The sequence below is a fragment of the Hyperoodon ampullatus genome (genome assembly GCF_949752795.1).
Source record: "Hyperoodon ampullatus genome assembly, chromosome: 4".
NCBI classification, from domain to species: Eukaryota; Metazoa; Chordata; class Mammalia; order Artiodactyla; family Ziphiidae; genus Hyperoodon; species Hyperoodon ampullatus.
Window position 1 is genome coordinate 139820066 of NC_136917.1, and position 23101 is coordinate 139843166.

General features: G+C 38.1%; 1 protein-coding gene across 2 annotated transcripts in view; it reads right to left on the bottom strand.

Annotated features, from left to right (window-relative positions):
- NNT (nicotinamide nucleotide transhydrogenase) overlaps window positions 1-23101 on the bottom strand; it is a gene marked incomplete at both ends in the record, with an annotated part of 83684 nt that overhangs the window by 8129 nt on the left and 52454 nt on the right. For both annotated transcript variants that reach the window (XM_079704057.1, XM_079704056.1), the window contains 2 exons: window positions 14678-14759; window positions 17101-17260. In XM_079704057.1, coding sequence (XP_079560183.1) covers window positions 14678-14759; window positions 17101-17260 — 242 coding nt within the window. The remainder of the gene's footprint in view (window positions 1-14677; window positions 14760-17100; window positions 17261-23101) is intronic.

A 23101-nucleotide genomic window follows, 5' to 3' on the forward strand; every position in this document is an offset into this window, starting at 1 on the left:
AATAAAATTAATCAGTTTTTGGAAATGTAACAGTTCAACAGTTGAGTAAAAATTTTTAAATGTTCTCTAAAAACAAGATTGGTTTTTTTTTAGCTAGACATTGCTATCCTAATGTCATTGTCTGTTCCAAACCAGGGTTTTTAATCACTCCTGAAAACAAAAGAAAAGAGGCAAAATACTGACAATTCATGTTCCTACTCTTCATGTAGTAACACAAACTATATTCAGCACTACTGCAGCTATTTTCAAACTGCCTCAGAGAAAGCATTTCCAAAATGTTACACAGACTCTTGGGTTGAGATGTCTACTTTAAAATTTTAATACCTTTACAATGGCAATAAGATAAAACATTTGAAAAAAAAATTTCTCCAGGCACCAAACTATATGCTCATTAAATGGGAGTTATTAATACTAACCCTCAATCCTGAACATGAATGTCATTTTAATATTTTAACAATAATATAGAATTTTAAGCATGAATATAAAAAATAGAGAGAAAAATGCAGTATATTGAAATAACCAAAATATACTCCTAAGCCTGCTGATTACATGAATGTAGAAAAAGAAAATGCATGATGAACGAAGTTTCAGAGGTGCTTGATTTTGTAAACAAGCATCACAGTCTCCAGTTCAGGACTTTTAAACCTTTCTTCAATGATTGGGAGGGATGAACAATCCCTTAGGTTCACAGGAAATAACAGAAGCAGTAAGAAAAAGACAATAACAGACTCAGAGAAGGTAAAGGTCACTTATATGTAATAAACAATTGAATTTTTAAAAAGAGGAAAGACTGAATTTGTGTAATCCTTACAAAAAGTGAGAAAGAAGGCAGAGCACAAAGCAAAATAAATGCACATGAAAGAATGACATGGACATGTGTCTTTAAAGGCATGTATGACACTAAGGTGTATAAAGAAAGTAATTTGGACATCAAAATAAATAAGGATAGTCATGGATTATAACCCACTGTGGAAAGTGGGAATTCATGAGTCAAGACCGATAACAGATTCATAAGTCAATAAGGAAAGGAAGAAAGGAAGGAAGGGAGGGTGGGAACACTCTCCCCTATAGTGGTAGGCCATCAACTGATAAATGTAGTGGGGTTATAAAACCACCATTTTGCCACCATCATATTAAAGTCTGGCTCAGATAAAAATCATCAGCAGCACATGCTCAATCTAAGGAGTAAAGCTTGAATGAGGAGCAGGATTTTACAAGGTCTTTAAGAGAGCTCAACAGTGAAAGAAAAAAAAAATCAGTAAAGACTTTCAGTGCTTTCTCTGACAGCTACTTTTTTGAAATTGATCAATAATAAGTAGTTGTCAGAACGTCTGGATACTTTGCTCAATGGGCATTTGGTTAAGTGGGCAGAGTCTGTATTTCTTTTTCTCGCCAGCTAATAGTTCCTTATAATACCTAATAAAATAAATTACCAAGATTAACAAACCAAATCTCAGCCAAGAAGAACTTAAATTGAAATTAATTTATTATGTATTTTAAGGCACTGTTTGGTATACACAAAATATTTGGTGTACAGAATATTTTAACTTTATGTTCTTTAAATATCAAGTGGGAGCAACAGCCAGCTCTACCCACCACGAGTCCCTCCCATCAGGAAACTGGCACAAGCCTCTTAGAGAGCCTCATACACCAGAGGGCAGAGAACAGAAGCAAGAAGAACTACAATCCTACAGCCTGCAGAACAAAAACCACATTCACAGGAAGATAGACAAGATGAAAAGGCAGAGGGCTATGTACCAGATGAAGGAACAAGATAAAACCCCAGAAAAACAACTAAATGAAGTAGAGAGAGGCAACCTTCCAGAAAAAGAATTCAGAATAATGATAGTGAAGATGATCCAGGACCTCGGAAAAAGAATGGAGGCAAAGATCAAGAAGATGCAAGAAATGTTTAACAAAGACCTAGAAGAATTAAAGAACAAGCAAACAGAGACGAACAATACAATAACTGAAATGCAAACTACACTAGAAGGAGTCAATGGCAGAATAACTGAGGCAGAAGAACGGATAAGTGACCTGGAAGACAGAATGGTGGAATTCACTGCTGTGGAACAGAATAAAGAAAAAAGAAAGAAAAGAAATGAAGACAGCCTAAGAAACCTCTGGGACAACATTAAACGCAACAACATTTGCATTATGGGGGTCCCAGAAGGAGAAGAGAGACAGAAAGGACCTGAGAAAATATTTGAAGAGATTATAATCAAAAACTTTCCTAACACGGGAAAGGAACTAGCCACCCAAGTCCAGGAAGTGCAGAGAGTCCCATACAGGATAAACCCAAGGAGAAACATGCCGAGACACATGGTCATCAAATTGGCAAAAATTAAAGACAAAGAAAAATTATTGAAAGCAGCAAGGGAAAAATGACAAATAACATACAAGGGAACTCCCATAAGGTTAACAGCTGATTTCTCAGCAGAAACTCTACAAGCCAGAAGGGAGTGGCAGGACGTATTTAAAGTGATGAAAGGGAAGAAGCTACAACCAAGATTACTCTACCCAGCAAGGATCTCATTCAGATTCGAGGGAGAAATCAAAAGCTTTACAGACAAGCAAAAGCTAAGAGAATTCAACACCACCAAACCAGCTCTACAACAAATGCTAAAGGAACTTCTCTAAGTGCGAAACACAAGAGAAGAAAAGGACCTACAAAAACAAACACCAAACAATTAAATATCAAGTGGAAGAACTAAAGGCACAAAGAATGTGCCCCATCAAAGGCAGAGATTCTATAATTAAATTCAGGGACCCTCATGTGTCATTATTTTTTAATAATGATGAAACAAAATAATTTCCAAAAGAACACATCTTAAAGTCAAAAATTTTAGTTTGAAAAGGTCATTTCACTTTATGGAGGTTCTTAGTAATATAGTTAAATATCAAATTGCATTAATCAGCTGATTTGTATTCAAAGTTAATGCCAATCTGTATTTCAACTGTCAATATCAAGTCAACATTCAAAATTAATGCAGGGTTGTTTTCACACATCAGGAAAAGGTACCCTATCTTCTACCACTGACTAGATCCAATGATAGGAAAACTAAATAACTAGATTTAGTTCAGGGAGTTGCAGCTTAAAAGGATCAGAGGGCACTTGGATAAGGTTCAAGAGAAACACAAAATACCTAACAACTTAGAAAATAACATGCTCTAAGTGAAAAAAGATAAACTGGCTACAAAAAAAAGGCAAAACTGATTTTCAAGCAGACCAAATAAAACAGAAGTTGACCAAATATTCCTCATTTTCATTAAACAGAAGAAAATTGTCTTCAAATGCAAAAGAAAGAGTTGCAATTAACTCAAAAAAAATACTTTCTGTCAACAACTAGAACAAATTTCCTAGTCAGGGAAAGTTTCAGGCTTCTTTTCTGTGGATCAGGCAGAGACAGAGGTTCATTAATCTGAGCTGACATACAAACCACCAGTTCAGTACAAAATGGATTCAAGGGGATTTCACAAATACATGTAAAGGATGGTTGGCTGGCAGTGGACATAGTCACGGCAGTTAGGATAGCTGAGACAGCTCTTCATTCATGGGAGGAGGAGGAGGGATAAAAACTACTAGTAAGAGAGGGCAGCAGCTTTGGTGGAACTGAGGATTCCCAGAACAACTGCAAGACATTGCTCTACCTCAGTCCTATACTAACTGCAATGAATGTGCTCTTTTGAGATCTTCATAGTAAATCTTGGACACCAAAAATTTCCCCTAGGGCTTCCCTGGTGGTGCAGTGGTTGGGAGTCCACCTGCCGTTGCAGGGGACACGGGTTCGTGCCCCGGTCCGGGAAGATCCCACGTGCCGCGGAGCGGCTGGGCCCGTAAGCCATGGCCGCTGAGCCTGTGCATTCGGAGCCTGTGCTCCGCAACAGGAGAGGCCACAACAGTGAGAGGCCCGCGTACTGCAAAAAATAAATAAATAAATAAAATTTAAAAAAATTTTTTTCTCTTAATCTCCCAATCCTTCTGAGCATCAACAAGTGCTTCCTGTTTCCCCCAGGTCCCTTCCTCTCCCCAAAACCTGATGGGTGAGGCTTAAGAAAGACTAAGAGTCACTGTGCTACATGACATTTAAGGTCTGTACTAGCTTCCTATTGCTGATATAGCAAATCACCACAATTTTAGTAGCTTAAAACAACACAAATGGATTATAGAGGTCTGACATCCAAAATCAGTTTCTCTGTGCTAAAAATCAAGGTGTTGGCAGGGCTGCATTTCTCTTAGAGGCTCTAGGAGAAAATCCGTCCCTTGCCTTTTCCAGCTTCTGGAGGCCCCCATTCCATGGCTTGAGGCTACATCACTCTGACTTCTGCTTCCATTGTCACACATCCTTCTCTGATTCTGACCCTCCTTCCTCGCTCTTGTAAGAACCCTAGTGATTATGTGGGCCCACCCAAATAATTCAGAATCCTCTCTCCAGCTCAGAATCTTCACTGAATCTACAAAGTTTCTTTTGCCATATAAGGTAATATATTCACAGGTTTGGGGGCTTCGGAGGTGGGTATCTTAGGGGCCATTATTCAGCCTACCACAAACTCCCTTTCCAGTCCTAAAATTCCATGAACTAGAGATTCTAATTTAGCTGAGTAAACCAATACACACTTTGTGATTTACTTTTGTATTTCAATTCTGTATCCCTCCTTGATTCCAGTAATTTAAAAAAATTTTTAATTTATTTATTTGTTTTTAATACTGCCTTTGCTTATCTTTAAATTGATCCATCTGGCAATCATTTTTATGCTTTAACTGAGGTGTCTTGGTCCAAATTAGAAATTAAAGACCTCCAAATGTATTTGTTATTATTGTAATATCTGATTAGCTGCAGACGGCATAAAGACAATGTTTCTGTTGAGCTGGTTGTGAAGGGTAAACAATCATAAAGCTAAATAACATGTTATGCTGAATATCCCAAAGGACAGATCACTTTATATCTGTTTGCATAATAATTTGTTATAGTAAACTTTAAGAATCTAACGTTGGAAAGAAACACATGCCAGGCTATTACAAGAGAATGCCAATGTTTTGAGAGAAATGACAGAACACACTAAATTTGTAGAAATATATATGTGCAGGCTGATGAGTCAATGTGAATTTACAACAATTCTGGCCCATGCAACTGGCTAATCTTCAAAGTATGGATTAAAGTTAATTATATCAGACACTGGTTGCCCATGACCAGCAATTTCCAGGAACTAAGGGCCAAAGCTCATCAACATTCCATCATCACATGAAGAATATCCAGAATTCCAAAATGCAAAGCATACCAGCCTTTTGGTTCTTCCCTATGAACCATGAAAATTATCTTTATTGTAAAAATGCTTAACAAAACAGGATCAGCTGTCCTTGTCCATAACGTAATTCTACAGAAGGGGAATAACTACTAAAACGCGATCACGGAAAAATCTTCCATGCTCCCAGAACTCTTTCTTTATGCTCCTCCTCCTTACAATGCACTGCAGCATAGTAAATGGCTGAAGACTGTGCTCTCCAAACTGGGAGAAACTTGAGAATAGGAACTGTGTCTTATTTATCAGTTCCCACAGTACCTGGCACTCTTTTAGAGTGACTCAAATAAAGGGAGGGAAGGAAAGGTTTTTTGGGGTTTTTTTTTTGTGGTTTTTTTTTTTTTTGCGGTACGTGGGCCTCTCACTGTTGCGGCCTCTCCCGTTGTGGAGCACAGGCTCCGGACGCGCAGGCTCAGTGGCCATGTCTCAGGGGCCCAGCCGCTCCGCGGCATGTGGGATCCTCCCAGACCGGGGCACGAACCCGTGCCCCCTGGATCGGCAGGCGGACTCTCAACCACTGTGCCACCAGGGAAGCCCGGAAAGGGTTTTAAGGAACATAGTGTGCCCAATAAAGTACACTGACTCACACTTTCTATTATCTCTTTTTAGAGAAAGATTTTAGGGAAGTAGTAAAGAGTAGCAGTTAAAAGTTCTCAAGTGCCACTGCCTGCATTCAAAACATTTGGACAATTTGCCTGTGTGCCTCACTTTCCTCATGTGTACAATGGGATTCATAAGAAAGTCTCTTCAGAGGATTATTGTGAGATTTAAGGGAGACAGTTCATGTAAAGAGCTTTTTATACTTTAGACCAATGCCTGACATACATAAGCCCTTAATAAATGTAACCTGAAACTATAATAGTCTATTGAAATACATTTTGTGATATAAATGCTCATCTGTATTGTTCAAATAAATGCACATTTTTAATGATCATTTACATTAAAAAAACACAAATTTTTACACTAAAACGTGGTTTGTTATCAACATTTCTGAATTAGTTTTCTAATATTTACCTTGAAATCCCAGTAAGTATCAATATGGTCCAATGAAAGCCAGAAATTCTTTGTACTTGCAACTACACAAAAAACTAGAGAAATTATATAGTCAATATAGACTGAGGCCAATAATTGCCACAGTGCACACACTGGCAACTTGGTCGTAGTTAATATTCAAGTGTCGAACAGTGTCAAATTTCAAAAGGCCACATTTAACCCTTCTATAGATACTATTAAGGCAAAAAAGTACTGTTTCCTAGATTGGTTCAAGAAGGCGGAGTAGAAGAACGTGCACTCACTCCCTCTTGTGAGAGCACCAGAATCACAACTAACTGCTGAACACTCATCAACAGGAAGACACTGGAACTCACCAAAAAAGACACCCCACATCCAAAGACAAAGGAGAAGCTGCAATGAGATAGTAGGAAGGGCACAATTACAATAAAATCATATCCCATAACTGCTGGGTGGGTGACTCACAAACTGGAGAACACTTATAACACAGAAGTCCACCACTGAAGGTTCTGAGCCCCACATCAGGCTTCTCAACCTGGGAGTCCAGCAACAGGAGGAGGAATTTCCAGAGAATCAGCCTTTGAAGGCTAGCAGTCTTTGACTGCAGGACTTCGACAGGACTGGGGGAAAAAGAGACTCCACTCTTGGAGGGCACACACAAAGTAGTGTGCACATCAGGACCCAGGAGAAGGAGCAGTGACCCCAGGGGAGACTGAACCAGACCTACCTGCTAGTGTTGGAGGGTCTCCTGCAGAGGCAGAGGGTGGCTGTGGCTCACCGCGGGACAAGGACACTGACAACAGAAGTTCTGGGAAGTACTCGGCGTGGGCCCTCCCAGAGTCTGCCATTAGCCCCACCAGAGAGATGGTAGGCACCAGCGCTGGGTTGCCTCAGGCCAAACAACCAATAGGGAGGGAACCCAGCCCCACCCATCAGCAGTCAATCGGATTAAAGTTTTACTGAGCTCTGCCCACCAGAGCAACACCCAGCTCTACCCACCACCAGTCCCTCCCATCAAGAGGCTTGCACAAGCCTCTAAGATAGCCTCATCCACCAGAGGGCAGACAGCAGAAGCAAGAACTACCATCCTGCAGCCTGTGAAACGAAAACCACATTCACAGGAAGACAGACAAGATGAAAAGGCAGAGGACTATGTACCAAATGAAGGAATAAGATAAAACCGCAGAAAAACAACTAAATGAAGTGGAGATAGGTAACCTTCCAGAAAAAGAATTCAGAATAATGATAGTGAAGATGATCCAGGCCCTTGGAAAAAGAATGGAGGCAAAGATCGAGAAGATGCAAGAAATGTTTAACAAAGACCTAGAAGAATTAAAGAACAAGCAAACAGAGATGAACAATACAATAACTGAAATGAAAAATACACTAGAAAGAATCAATAGCAGAATAACTGAGGCAGAAGCACAGATAAATGACCTGGAAGACAGAACGGTGGAATTCACTGCCATGGAACAGAATAAAGAAAAAAGAATGAAAAGAAATGAAGACAGACTAAGAGACCTCTGGGACAACATTAAATGCACCAACATTCACATTATAGGGGTCCCAGAAGGAGAAGGGAGGAAGAAAGGACGCAAGAAAATGTTTGAAGAGATTATAGTCGAAAACTTCCCTAACATGGGAAAGGAAATAGCCACCCAAGTCCAGGAAGTGCAGAGAGTCCCAGGCAGGATAAATCCAAGGAGAAAGACACCAAGACACATAGAAATGAAATTGACAAAAATTAAAGACAAAGATAAATTATTAAAAGCAACAAGGGAAAAACGACAAATAACATACAAGGGAACTCCCATAAGGTTAACAGCTGATTTCTCAGCAGAAACTCTACAAGCCAGAGGGGAGTGGCATGATATATATAAAGTGATGAAAGAGAAGAAACTAAAACCAAGATTACTCTACCTGGCAAAGATCTCATTCAGAGTCAGTGGAGAAAATGAAAGCTTTACAGACAAGCAAAAGCTAAGAGGATTCAGCACCACCAAACCAGCTCTACAACAAATGCTAAAGGAACTTCTCTAAGTGTGAAACACAAGAGAAGAAAAGGACCTACAAAAACAAACACAAAACAATTAAGAAAATGGTCATAGGAACACACATATCAATAATTACCTTAAATGGAATGGATTAAATGCTCCAATCAAAAGACACAGGCTCGCTAAATGGAAACAAAAACAAGACCCATCTATATGCTGTCTACAAGAGACCCACTTCAGACCCTAGAGACACATACAGACTGAAAGTGAGGAGATGGAAAAAGATATTCCATGCAAATGGAAATCAAAAGAAAGCTGGAGTAGCAATACTCATAGCAGATAAAATAGACTTTAAAATAATGTTACAAGAGACAAGGAAGTATATGACATAATGATCAAGGGATCAATCCAAGAAGAAGATACAACAATTATAAATATATATGCACCCAACATAAGAGCACCTCAATACATAAGGCAAATGCTAACAGCTGTAAAAGAGGAAATCGACAGTAACACAGTAATAGTGTGGGATTTTAACACCTCACTTACACCAATGGGCCGATCATCCAGACAGAAAATTAATAAGAAAACACAAGCTTTAAATGACAAAATAGACCAGATAGATTTAGTTGATATTTATAGGACATCCCATCCAAAAACAGCAGATTACACTTTCCTCTTGAGTGCACGTGGAACACTCTCCAGTATAGATTACACCTTGGGTCACAAATCAAGCCTTGGTAAATTTAAGAAAATTGAAATCATATCAAGCATCTTTTCCAACCACAACACTATGAGATTAGAAATCAATTACAGGGGGAAAAAACGTGAAAAACACAAACACATGGAGGCTACACACTACATTACTAAAGAACCAAGAGATCACTGAAGAAACCAAAGAGGAAATCAAAAAGTACCTAGAGACAAATAACAACCAAAACACGATGATCCAAAACCTATGGGATGCAGCAAAAGGAGTTCTAAGAGAGACATACACAGCAATACAATCCTACCTCAAGAAACAAGAAAAATCTCAAATAAACAATCTAACTTTACACATAAAGGAACTAGAGAGAGAAAAACAAACAAAACCCAAGGTTAGTAGAAGGAAAGAAATCATAAAGATCAGAGAAGAAATAAATGAAATAGAAAGAAAGAAAACAAAGATCAATTGAAAAGAAAGCAAAGAAATTGGAATAAAGCAAAGATCAATAGAACTAAAAGCTGGTTCTCTGAGAATATAAATGAAATTGATAAACCTTTAGCCAGACTCATCAAGAAAAAGAGAGAGAGGACTCAAATCAATAAAATTAGATCAAAAAGAGAAAAACAAATACCGTATGCTAACACATATACATGGAATCTAAAAAAAAAAAAAAAAAAAGGTTCTGAAGAACCTAGGGGCAAGACAGGAATAAAGACGCAGACGTAGAGAATGGACTTGAGGACACGGGGAGGAGGAAGAGTAAGCTGGGACAAAGTGAGAGAGTGGCATGGACATATATACACTACCAAATGTAAAATAGATAGCTAGTGGGAAGCAGCCGCATAGCACAGGGAGATCAACTCGGTGCTTTGTGACCACCTAGAGGGGTGCGATAGGGAGGGCGGGAGGGAGACACAAGAGGGAGGGGATATGGGGATGTATGTATATGTATAGCTGATTCACTTTGTTATATAGCAGAGACTAACACACCATTGTAAAGCAATTATACTCCAATAAAGATGTTAAAATACATATTTTGATCTGAGGGATTACTGGCAATTTTATACCATAGACTGAATATAGAGATGTAAGTGAATACACATGTACTCTTTAGCTTTCCTCTCTTCTACCAAAAGTTTCACTCATTTGACTAATTACACAAATAACTCCCATCACACCCACCCACCTGTCACCATGTTTTACAAGAAGGCAGGCTCAGTGCAAAGAAACACCCCATATTCTTTCAGAAAACCAGAAGCACTGGCTAATTCGTCACCAAATAGTGCCAGCTGTAACTCTGAAACTCGGATATAATGACCCATGCTCTTGCTGTTCTTCCTCATTTCAACTAGCATCTGGATTGGGAACACAATGAGGTTATAAGCGTCTTCAATTCAGAATATCTTAACACCTATTATCTAAGTTCCCAGCAAATGTAAAACTCCACAGGGTCAGGAATTTTGATCTTTGTATTCACTGATGTATTCTCAGGACCTAGAACAGTGCCTGGCACAAAGTAGTATATAATTATTCATACAGTGAATTGTCATTAACATGAATAGTCACGGCTGATAAGAAAGTATTGCAAAGCTGGTAAGAAACTCATAAATAATATCTATTTCTTTATTTAACTACTATACTGGATCTTTTATCTGGCCTAACTTCTACTCTCAGACGCATGTACCTTTATTACTTAATAAATTTGCATGTCCTAGCTCTTCCTGTACCCCAAAACATAACAAAACCCAAGACGGCTGAACTCTTGCTTATTTAGATTACATTTAATCCATGAAAAACAGGAAAACCAGTTAGATCAACAAAATATTTCATCTTCAACTACCTCCAAAGAATGGGTTTCCTAGCAAAAGTAACATATATTTAAACTTATAGCCAGGTCACACAAGGCTATAAAACACTATTAAACTGCAAATACCATTGGCAGCTAGATGTGTTTAGACAGAGGATGAAAAAATAAATATTTATTTTTTAAAACCTGCAAAATAAAAATGTCATGTTATGAGTAGTATAAAAAGTTTAAAATATCCCCCGGACACTTATCTACTCTTCTCTTTTGCATTCCTACCTTCCTTCTACTCTACTCTTCTTAGCATACTATCACATTAAATGGAATTCATTCACTGATTCATTTGTTGATCAATTTGTTCTCTTTATATCTATAAACTTTTGAGAGTGGGAACTGGGCTTACACATTCTTGTATTCTCAGTACCTAGTAATAAGTTTCTATCAATAAATTATTAATAGAAAGATAGAGTTGAACATTAACATGAAAACAATATATAACATCAGTTAGTCAAAGAAGTTGAAAGGTGGTTTCATAAATTTAAAAGCAATAATGCCTTTATACAAAGAAAATCAAGCAGTGATTAGTTGCAAAAAGAAAAAAATATATACCTCTCTCTAAGAATTATTCCTTGGAAAGATTATCTCAGCTTTACAATGAAAAGCCTATCACATCAATCCAAAGAATGGGAAATAAAGAGAAAAAAATGTGTGCTTGTATCATAAGATTTTTGTAATAAAATGCTTTCAGAGATCAAGCATAAATTAGGTGTTCTGGATGCCCGGGAAGCAACAATATCCTGGCCACTAAAGAACAGCTAAGTCAGTGAACTTCCATGACATTCTGAAATGAGCTCTTGTCATGAAATGTCACGTGCTTCATTAGATAATCTCAACTCTCTGTGAGCATGTTATGACTATGGCCAGAGTAAAGGAAAACAGGAGTGTCTCTAAATCAACCATGGGCCATGAAGCCAGACAGACTGTATGACAGATGCAATTTTTCTTGGCACCACTTGGGCATAACTAATTGATGACAATCGTATGTCCACACTGGCACATTTCCATGGGGAATGTGTGCTAATATGTCACCACATCTGGCTGCTAGGCATGCTGGGGTCCGGAGGCACAAAGATCTACTAACAGCAGAGGCCCAGCAGCTGTGCTCAGTGAACACCGTGGGAGCTCCACAGAGTGATGAAAGGACTAAATTACCACAAACTGTAAATACAGATTTATTTCATTAAAATACGAGGTAACCGCTGCAGCCATCTCTTGTTCAAACAGACATTTGCCTCTTAAGAAAAAGCTAGCAACCATGTATATACACAGTCCTAACTTCATAAAGAAAATCTGCATCTCTCCTACGGAAAGATGACACAAATAAAGCAAAATCAACAAAGTTGCTATATTCCCTTAAAAAAAAAAAATCCCCACACGGACGCTAGGAAGGAAAAATATGATAATATACTCTCATCATGTTAGCAAGAATAGTTCTCTTCCATTTAATTCAAATGTGAGATTTACATAACTTATTACAAAGCCCACGTTAAAAATTCAACATATTATAGTCAAAAAAAACCCCTGGACATATTAATATATATTTCATCTTTAATATGAAATAGAGAGATCAATATAAATGGCTTACTCTTCCTAATTCACAAGTAGAGATTAGGCTGACCAATAATTTTATTCTGATCCTACATAATAAATTATTAACAAATTTATGATTCATAACTTATTTGAAAAATTGATGACGATTATATGAAACAAAAGCTCTCATGAAAAGCCTGATGCTCTGGCCACAAAATTACTTCAATAAAAAACAAATTATAACTGAGAAACTCTTCATATATGTTTAATTAAATATCTGCTCTAAATCTTAAGTCAAATAATTACTTTTCCAATGCAGTGTGACAGAAATCCTCCTCCTAAAACAGCAGTTTATATTATGTCCTCATGGATAAAATTCAAATTTTAATCAGGTCAGAAACTAAAATTTCATTTGTCTTATCCCTTTTCAGATGATTCTTTTCCTTCCCTCTTAATTCCTTTCCTTTCACATCCTGCCTTCCGTCAAGCTGCTCAACCTGCACCCACAACCTGGACTGACTGGTGGGTAATAAGAGAGGTATGTCAAATTAATCATTCCCTTCCCTAAGGATAACTAAGACATGAAAGCCATCTTTCTCTGTTTTATTATGATTGCCACTCATCTCCTAAACAGTTATGTGGTGACAGAAGGCATTACTAATACATTAGAATTTTGCACATGTGGATTGAATAAAGAGAAACAATTTCTTTTTAGGAAAATCATGAAAGATTCTGTAACACATCCTTTCCACTTGCAGGTCTGCAAATGCTTTAAGTGGCAAGACTACAACTAAAAGGGAAGCACTGTTTAACACCCTCTATGAAAACAGGAATAAGTCACTAAAATGAGACCTCTTATGTGAAAATGAGAAAACAAAGAGGATGCCTTTTCTCATTTTCTATCTTCAATTCATCTAAGATTTTACCAAACGTGGAAACCATCTACATCACAGAAACAATGGTCCTATCATGAAACAGTATTTTGATTCTGTGTATTTGAAAAGCACAGACTCACTATAGATCACAGAAGGTCAAGAGCAAGAAAAGGACTGAAGAAGGAAAAAAAAGGGTGAGAAGAAAGGAAGAAATAAAATGTAGCTGACACTAAAATATTTTAGATAATCCTCTGATTTCATCATCTAAGTCTCTTTTACCGCTATTAAGAGTTGGGACATTCAAGCTGAAGATTAGGACTCTGCATCCAGTCTGGCACAGACAGTATGACTAGTTCTAGGCACACTGTGGCTTATTTTCTTATCATCTGCCTCCAGACAAAAGTGTAAGATTGACAGCTCAAAGGAATTTTTATTAACAGACATTGACTGTTTTGTCAACATACATTAACATCCTGGTGAACAAACTAATTGTATTTAACAAGAGAGTTATCTTGTCGCTCTGACTTACAGTACCATGTCAGTGAAACTGCTAGGGAACCCGTCTCCCCACACAACACGAAGCAGCTATGCTCCAGGGACAACTCCAGACGGTCCCTTCTCCGCTGCTTCCTAACAGCGGAGTTCCAGAACATGGATCCAAAGATGCGCAGAACAGACGCAAAGTACTGCAAGGGTTCACCACCCCCCGCCCCATTTTTACACCCCACAAAACCCTTTATCCAAGGTCATGGGGAATAATCTAGAAATGCAGAGTCCTTGACTTTGCCATTCTGCTTAATATCCGCCCAAGAGCAGAGTCCAGTGCCCAAATGGCAAGTAGCAGGAACAGCTGCCATTCTAATTCACAATTCAAAAAGTGTACGGCTTTATTGATTACCTATTTTATATATAGGAAAAGAAATTTTTCTGCAGTCTTTTCCAGCCTGAGTGTGAGAGCTTTATCAGTCAACTATTAACCAGCCACAGTTTCACCACCGGGTCTCACCCTTCAGAGACCACTCGTTTGAAATGTTTTTCTTCAGTGTAAACAACAGACACCAAAAAGACACAACTTGACGTGAGTCAGATGCCTTGCTTGACCTCCTTCCCCAAATCAAACCACAGAGAAACCAGGTTTCTATTTTTCCCTACTGATAACTATCCTGGAATTTAGTACAATAAAATTTCCTTTTCTAAAATGAGACTATATTTAGGTTCGAGGCTATCAGAGATAGCAACAACTAACAGGTAAGACTAAGGCTAGAATAGAGTCTTTTACAACTTATAACAGTTTCTCTACCTAGTATTCACAGGTAAAACTCCACTTGAAGAAACAGTCACCTAAAGGAAGTCATCTCTTTTCCTTTCCTTTCACACACGAACTGCAAGCACTTACCTGACTTTTTTGCCCTGTTCGGAGAGCATCTTTACCAGATCAGCAATGGGGTACTGAGCTTTGGCTGCACAGAGACCGTAGCCTACAAGGAACATTAAGAACACAGAAGAATGTGGTTTTATTTCAGATTTTATGAACTACAATTTCTCTCTTGATTGAAACCTATTTTTATGCCAAAAAGGGCAATCAGTTAACAGGACTAGAAGTGAAAACAAAAAACTTACAATATGGACTTTTAAAAATATTGGCCTAAATTTCAAATTCAAATTCTCATGGTCCCTTCTCAGTCTCCTACAGAGTCTGACACGGCTAGGCACTCCCTCCCTACATCACATATCACGCATCTCACATACACACTCACACACACACACACTTGTGCACAGCCTCTCACTCGCTCTCACATAAACATTTTCAAACTGTCTCCCTACTTGGCTTTGATAACATGACAGTCCCCTGGTGCCCCTCCTGACTTTGTCACTACTCTTCCTCGATTTCCTTGAACGGATCTTCTCCTTCTGTACCCCCGCCCTTAAACGATGAAGCTCCCCAGGGCTTTAACTTTGCACCTCATTCTCTCTTTGGAAAATCTCAGCCCATCCCACGGCTTCAACAACCACCTGACGGCTCCCAACCTGTCTCCAGGCTCAGCCCGTCACTGAGCTCGAGTTCAGCCTGTCCGCTGTCCCAGCTCCGCCACAAACTTAACGTCTCCAAATAAGAACTTTAAACCTTCCCGCATGGGCTTCCCCGCTGGCTCAGCGGTTGGGAGTCCACCTGCCGATGCAGGGGACACGGGTTCGTGCCCCGGTCCGGGAAGATCCCACATGCCGCGGAGCGGCTGGGCCCGTGAGCCATGGCCGCTGAGCCTGCGTGTCCGGAGCCTGTGCTCCGCAACGGGAGGGGCCACAACGGTGAGAGGTCCGCGTACCGAAAAAGACAAAACAAAACAAAACAAAAAAACTTTCCGCCTCTGCCAAAGAATAAATAAATGAATAAAGTGCTCCGTATGTCTGATGGCCCTACAGGTATGACCGAAAATCAGCCATCTCCCTTCCCCTTGAACCCCTGTGTTCTGTCCCTCCTCCCTGTGCAATGAATCTCACATCTGTCCCCACTTTCCTACCCTCATTCTTCCAAAGACCAAGCCTCTGCTCAAGGTACTCCCTCTGCCTCCCCCCCAGTGCCATCCATCCTCTAGGGCCCCATACAAATCCTCACTTCCCAACAGTCCTTCTTAGGTTTCCCATGGTAGAAAAAGTGTCTACATCATCCAATTCAGCCCTTATCATAACCCACCGTGCATTATCTATCTATCTGACTTCTCCACTAGATGGAAAATGCCTAAAGGGAAAAGAGCGCTGTCTCTCACTCTCCCCCTTCACACTCCAGCACAGCGTTTCTCAACAGGTAACGCCAAAGCGCTCTGGCTGGAACAAGCCATGCTGCAGGAATGTCCCAGGCTTTACAGAATATTTAATTTACCTGCTCCCACACACCAGCTGACAGTAGCAGCCCTGTCTTGGAGACAAACCAAAACCCCAAACCCACGTGTCTGAAACGCCCCTAGAAAATGATATTGCCCCCACTTGAGAAGGCTTGCACCTGAATATTCAATCCTGCTAAGGTTTGTTATTTATTTACATCTTAGTATATAACCAACCAGCAAACTACCCACATGTCAAAGCAATTGATTTTCTTTATAGAAAACTTCTATGATAGCATGATAGAGTTAAAAATCCTAATCTGGAATCAATGTATTGCCTGTAATAAATACAACGGCATTCTGCGATGAGTAAAGAAGTACTGGGCTAAACCTCAGAAAATTGGGAAATTGAGGCCTGGAGAGATTAACTGACTTGGTCCACATATGTCAATTGTCAGAGGCAAAATTAAAAACAGAAGTAAGGTGTTATGACTCCTAGATGAAGTCCTTTCTACTGGGCCTTGTTACCTCATCTTGTTGGAAACCACATGATCCTCAATGATTTTTTAAATACTTACTTTTGAAAAGAAAGATATTAACATTTACCAACTTTTACTGAGCGAGTCTAACAAGTAAGTTAGACACTTTCATATACTAATTTAATGCTGACATAGGCCCAAAATTTACCAATGAGAAAAAAAATAACCAAGATTCAAAGATGATTTAAACATTTGTACAGAACCACAAAAAGACACAGGTAGAATCCACTACCTCAATTTATAGAATCTCTATGTGATTCCCAAAGTATTAACCTAAGCCAAGAATTCTCAGTACTTTTCACTTAGTAATCACAGGGCTGCTTCTAAATTTCCATTAAGTTTTCAAAAGTGAAGACGTTCCACTTTGATTTTTTTCCCTATTACAAGAAATTATTTTAATGTAATCAATTACAACAGCTATTACAGGTTGTTTGTTTGCTTTGGAGTTTTGGTTTTTTTACCTGGAGTAATAATAATGCTATTAGCTTCTCGAATCATGTCAACTGCACTGTCAAGGTTGATTTCTGTATGTGTGCCAGAAATTTCCATGGGTTTTCCACCAGCTGTTGAAGTGGTACCGTAGCCTCCAAGAATCACATTAGCCAGGGAGCGATTCATTGCCTGGAGAGTAAAATTGTAGCTGTGAGAGCTTAATCCACATAACTTTTGAAAATGGTATGAATCCTGTGTATATGGTATTGAGAATCATTTAAAGAGGCATATTTGATCACCTAAAACATTTTAACCAAATCAATTTGATCTAGCTTCTGAAAATTATTTCAAAAATTTTAATGATAAGAAGACATCTGGGAAATGACATCATTTTTTTCTATAAAATCAAGTGTACACTGATATCTTTTCAGTCAAAATAAATTTTTAAAAATTTAATGGAAAATTACCAGTGATATTGACATATATGTGAAAAACTCAGATCTAGTCATTATTATCTGTGTACTGATTGAGCAAGTTCTACCTCCATATTGACATGTATTTCACCAGAGTAAAAGAGAATGATAGCTATAAGAAATTTTACAAGGTGACTCTACAGATCTCAGGTGAATTGTGATACCAGCTGCAAGCTGTCAAGAGGCAACAGGGAGGAATCAAAGGATAGGGATCCCTATCATTTAGAAGTCTGCTGCCCTCTGTCATCAGGAAAAAAGGAAATGTGGGAGTTGATACTGTCTTATTTTCCAAATCAACTACAGCTCCATGAAGCAATAACAGAAGTGAATGGATTCATCATTAGCCTTCTAAAATATTTCACTTCCAAAAAAGGTAAATGAGTTAGTTTATACACTGCTTCGCTAAAATTTACACCCACCTTTTAACTAGAAAAATAATGTCAGGAAAATGTAAGAGGAAGGCATTTATTGCATGCTCATTTACAATCATCCAACAAAGTACCATCAAACACCACGGCTGGAATATGTGACAATAACGGATCTGGTTTTGGAAACTGTTTGTAGACCTCTAGAGGTGTGGTGGTTTAAAAAAAGACAGGAAGCTAGATGTTTTGAGTAATCAAAAACATTTTAAGAATTCAAATCACTATGTGATCAAAGTAGTCATTCTAAATGATCATAACTGAATGTATCACTTCATAAAGAATTCCAGAAAATTAAATCCTATTTTAAGGGTTGTAATAAACATATCATTGATCCATCAGTTATATTATTTTAAAGCTATATAAGGGTCAACCTATACTTTTAAAAAAAGACAACACTTTATTATTAAAGAGGAAAAAGCACCTGGAGATTTTCAGTGATAAAGAACACATCAGAGAAAAAAAACCATGACCACTCATCCAAAGATAGGCAAGCCTGCTACCACCTTAGGAGAGAGATTTACATATACTGCTGAAGTGGGAACAGAGGCAAAGGCAGGGAAGAAAAGAGCAGAGAAGATGAGCAAAGAGCCACACTTGACTTATCATAAGTTTCAAAGATGTGGATCAAAATGTTGTCAGAATTTTTAAAATTGTTCTTTTGACCTAACCCCATTTATCAGATATAACATTCAGATTTCACAAAGCCCAGAGTCTGGTGGATTTGTCTAAGTTTCTTACATATAAAATAAAGTTCAGAATATCTTTATGCATATTACTAACAGATAAGAGGGTCAGAGAAAAATTAAAGTGATGCTTTTAATTAACTTCTTCATCTCAATCCAACTTGGAGTTTTAAATTCTTAACACAACCTCCTATATTTAAATCCAAGGTTGAATGAAAATCCAAATAGCCATACCTGACACTTCCCAAACATTCAACATTTGCTGATTTTGATAAATCCTTTCTAGTTTTAAATCACAGGATTCTGAAACAAAATTACCAGAAATACATTCTACCAAATTCTTGCCCTTAAAAACTGATTCAAAGGCCAATTTCAGACACTGAGATATTTCTTCCATAGGTAACTTAAAAAAAAAAAAAAGTGAAATGTACAAAGAGGCTCCATCACCTGCATCACACAGTCCTGTATAAAGGGAGGGATGACAGAGGCACAGGATGTAGAAGAATATGACCACTTTAACTTGGTTTAAAAGCAACCCTCCTTTTCTTCCAATAAAACTGAATGGAGTTGAAGGAAAGAATTTCTGAGGACATTTAATTACTGTGTACCCACTTCTGATGGTATCTTACAAAGAGAAATTAGGGAACCACACAGTAGTTTAACAATCAAAGTCAACTTGTTAAATACATATCAACAATCATATCGCCATTAAGCTAATTCCATGTGGTCTCTTAAAAACTAAACTAAATTAATTTTCATCTCTGAATTTACCATTGCAATATCACAGTTCCAACAAATGTTTAGGGTTTAGGGCTTTGTTTTGTTTCCTTTTTTTTTTTTTTTTGCTTGCTTAAGTGACTAATGAGACTATCCTGTGACCACTGAATAGACTGAAGAGTTGCCAGCTTCCAAGACAAAGTATTTGCAACACTGTCCAAGACTGTTCATTTCAAGTTATTAAGTCCTGTAATGAAAATTGTATGCTACATTAAAGAGATCCTTAATTCACATAATTCCAAGCAAACTAAGAAATAAATATGAAAACAAAGGAAAGGTCATAAAATAGACAAAGCAATAACAACATGTATACCACTGACTAGCATCTCTCATTTCAATGCTTTGTAGGTGCTAATTAGTTGTTGCAAGGCAAAAAAAAAAGTTATTTTGGGGGCTTCCCTGGTGGCACAGTGGTTGAGTCCGCCTGCCGATGCAGGGGACACAGGTTCGTGCCCCGGTCTGGGAAGATCCCACATGCTGTGGAGCAGCTAGGCCCGTGAGCCATGGCTGCTGAGCCTGCATGTCCAGAGCCTGTGCTCCGCAATGGGAGAGGCCACAACAGTGAGAGGCCCGCGTACCGCCAATAAAAAAAAAAAGTTATTTTTGGTTTGGCTTTGACCTACTTCATTCTGTTTTCTTTTCATTTGGAAACAAGCAGCAAAGTGCAAAAATCAGAAAATTTGCTCTGAGAATGCTGTTGCATTTTTGTAAGCCTTCTATATCCCAGGCAATCTGGACACTATCTCAAGTAAATGGACTGCAAAATCATAAAGAGTTTAATGTCTATATGACATCTGGATATAAAGCAAATCATTCATTTGAGCTGGCTGTTTGACACTGTGAACATTTTTCAGCTTTTATAATATTGGGTGTTGTGTAACCAAGCATTAGGCTCAGAGGATACCCAAAAGAATTCTTTGTCAGAACAAAAATTCAATTTTTGGGATGCTGATTACACTTAGGGTGCATTCCATTCCCTCTCACATAATAAAACCACTCTGTGCTGGTTTGGACTTGCAAGTTTCCTTCAATAAATAATAAAATAATGAAGGTAAACATACTAGTAATATTAATAGATGTTTGATATGTGGTAGTATTTCTGCTACCATAACCTATCTGGAGAGGATTCCAAAATGTAAAATGAGCTAACAAATAGAATATTCATCTAATGTTCATTTAACAATTATTATATTCATTTGAATGTGCCGGGTGCTAGAGCAGGCTCCATAAACACAAAGGCGAATAATAAATGGTGTCTTAGGGCTTCTCTGGTGGCGCAGTGGTTGAGAATCGCCTGCCAATGCAGGGGACATGGGTTCGAGCCCTGTTCCAGGAAGAGCCCACATGCCGTGGAGCAACTAAGCCCGTGCGCCACAGCTACTGAGCCTGTGCTCTAGAGCCCGCGAGACACAACTACTGAGCCCACGTGCTGCAACTACTGAAGCCCACGCGCCTAAAGCCTGTGCTCTGCAACAAGAGAAGCCACTGCAATGAGAAGTCCGCGCACCACAATGAAGAGTAGCCCCCCCGATCGCCACAACTAGAGAAAGCCCACGTGCAGCAACGAAGACCCAACGCAGCCAAAAAATAAAGTAAAATAACAAATAAATTTTTAAAAATAAAAAATAAATAAATAAATGGTGTCTTAAAATATCTTGTAAAGTGAGAATAATATTTCCTACCTCCAGAATTAGTTTGGGGATCAAAAGAGTTAATATTTGTAAAGCACCCAGCATATTCTACTATGCCCAATTACGAGCAGCTATTTCACTTATATTATTATTATGAACCACTCTGAGCTGCTAAGCACAAGCCATGGAGAAACAGTTTCTTATAATAAACAGTTTATTATAAGAAATAAACAATTTCTTATAATAAACAGTTTATTATAAGAAATAAACAATTTCTTATAATAAAGATAAGAGTCAGTGAGTATTAATGTGAAAAGTCAGAGAGCAGGAAAACTTAGAAGAAAAGGAAATTTCTATCTTTGAAATTGAAAACCATGCAGGTGCGTTTTTGTTGTTGTCTTGTCTGTTTTGTAATAAGTCATAGGAGTAGAACATGAGCAGTAAAACAAGCACTCTGCACATACTGGTGGGAGCTTTCACCGCAGAGTCCTTTGGAGATCAATTTATCAGTATCTACAGCCAACGAAAAGATCTTACTCCATTTAATCAAGTAATTGTACTTATAGAAATTTGACCTAAGAAAATAATAAACAACACACAAGGAAGAATACTGCAGAAAAAAAAAGTTAAGAACAACTGATATCATGGACTTGGATAAATAAATTATGGTATATGTTTGTGATATAATAACATGTAGACACTAAAAGTTATTGGTTAGAAAATTAAACGTTAACATAGAATGTATTTAAATATATACATATGAAAAAAGACAAGAATTAGAATATTAAGTGTTAACAGTTAAGTGGTAATGGGATTATAGATTATTTTATATCCTTATTTATCTTTTTCTATTTCCTTAATGAAAGATGTTTCATTAAACATCTTTTATTTTGGCAACTGAGTAATATTTTTTTTAAAGTGCAAGCTTCAACTGCTCTCAAATCCAAATTACTACAATTTACTATTACAAAAAAAATATCTGACCCAGCATGATACTTATGGTCACAGACAGCTATGAGACCTTGTTAGCCTTACATACAATATAGGAATAAAAAATATCTGAGGTACGCTGACAGGGAAATGGCATGCCTGAGGCAGTGGAAACAGAAAGAAAAGAAACAGAAGAACTACAAAAAACAGATCAAGAAATATGAAAGAATGGATAAAAATTAAGAGAAAGATGGTATAATTACAGAAGCACATGTAGAAAAGAGTACTTTCAACAAGTGCCTTTTATACCTTATTCTAGTTAATGCTACTGCAAAGGTTACTATAGTTACTATAACCAACAATAAAATAAACTAAATAAAGAAGGGAAAGGAGAGGAAATAAAAGACACAGACAGAAATTTGGGAAATACTGTTGATAAATTTAAGAACCTAAAGAAAACCATTTAAGAGAAAAAGAATAAAGATAAGAAGGTACCCATGCTGACACTCCAAGAACTATATACAAGCCCCGACTTCCTCTCCCCATTAAGTATGCCACTGGCCTTGTAAAAATACAAATACTCCCATTTAATTTTAAAATCAGTATTTGACAAACCGTTAAGTATTAATGACAATCTGCTGCCCCCTGCTGGTCATTGAAATTCACCAAATGAAGCAAAGTCAACCTAAGGGTTAAAAGTTCATTTTTAGAGAAAACTATTTCTAATACAACTGAATAAATTTTTCTCCTTCATAAACATTTGTTTTTAAAAACTCCACATCCTCGGGCTTACCTGGTGGCGCTGTGGTTGAGAGTCCACCTGCCAATGCAGGGGACATGGGTACGAGCCCTGGTCCAGGAAGATCCCACATGCCACAGAGCAACTAAGCCCCTGCGCCACAGCTGCTGAGCCTGTGCTCTAGAGCCCGCGAGCCACAACTACTGAAGCCCGTGCACCTAGAGCCCGTGCTCTGCAACGAGAAGCCACCGCAATGAGAAGTCCGCGCACCGCAACGAGAAGCCCGCGCACAGCAATGAAGACCCAAAGCAACCAAAAATACAAAATAAATTAAAAAATAAATAAATGTATTTTTTAATAAATAAAAACTCC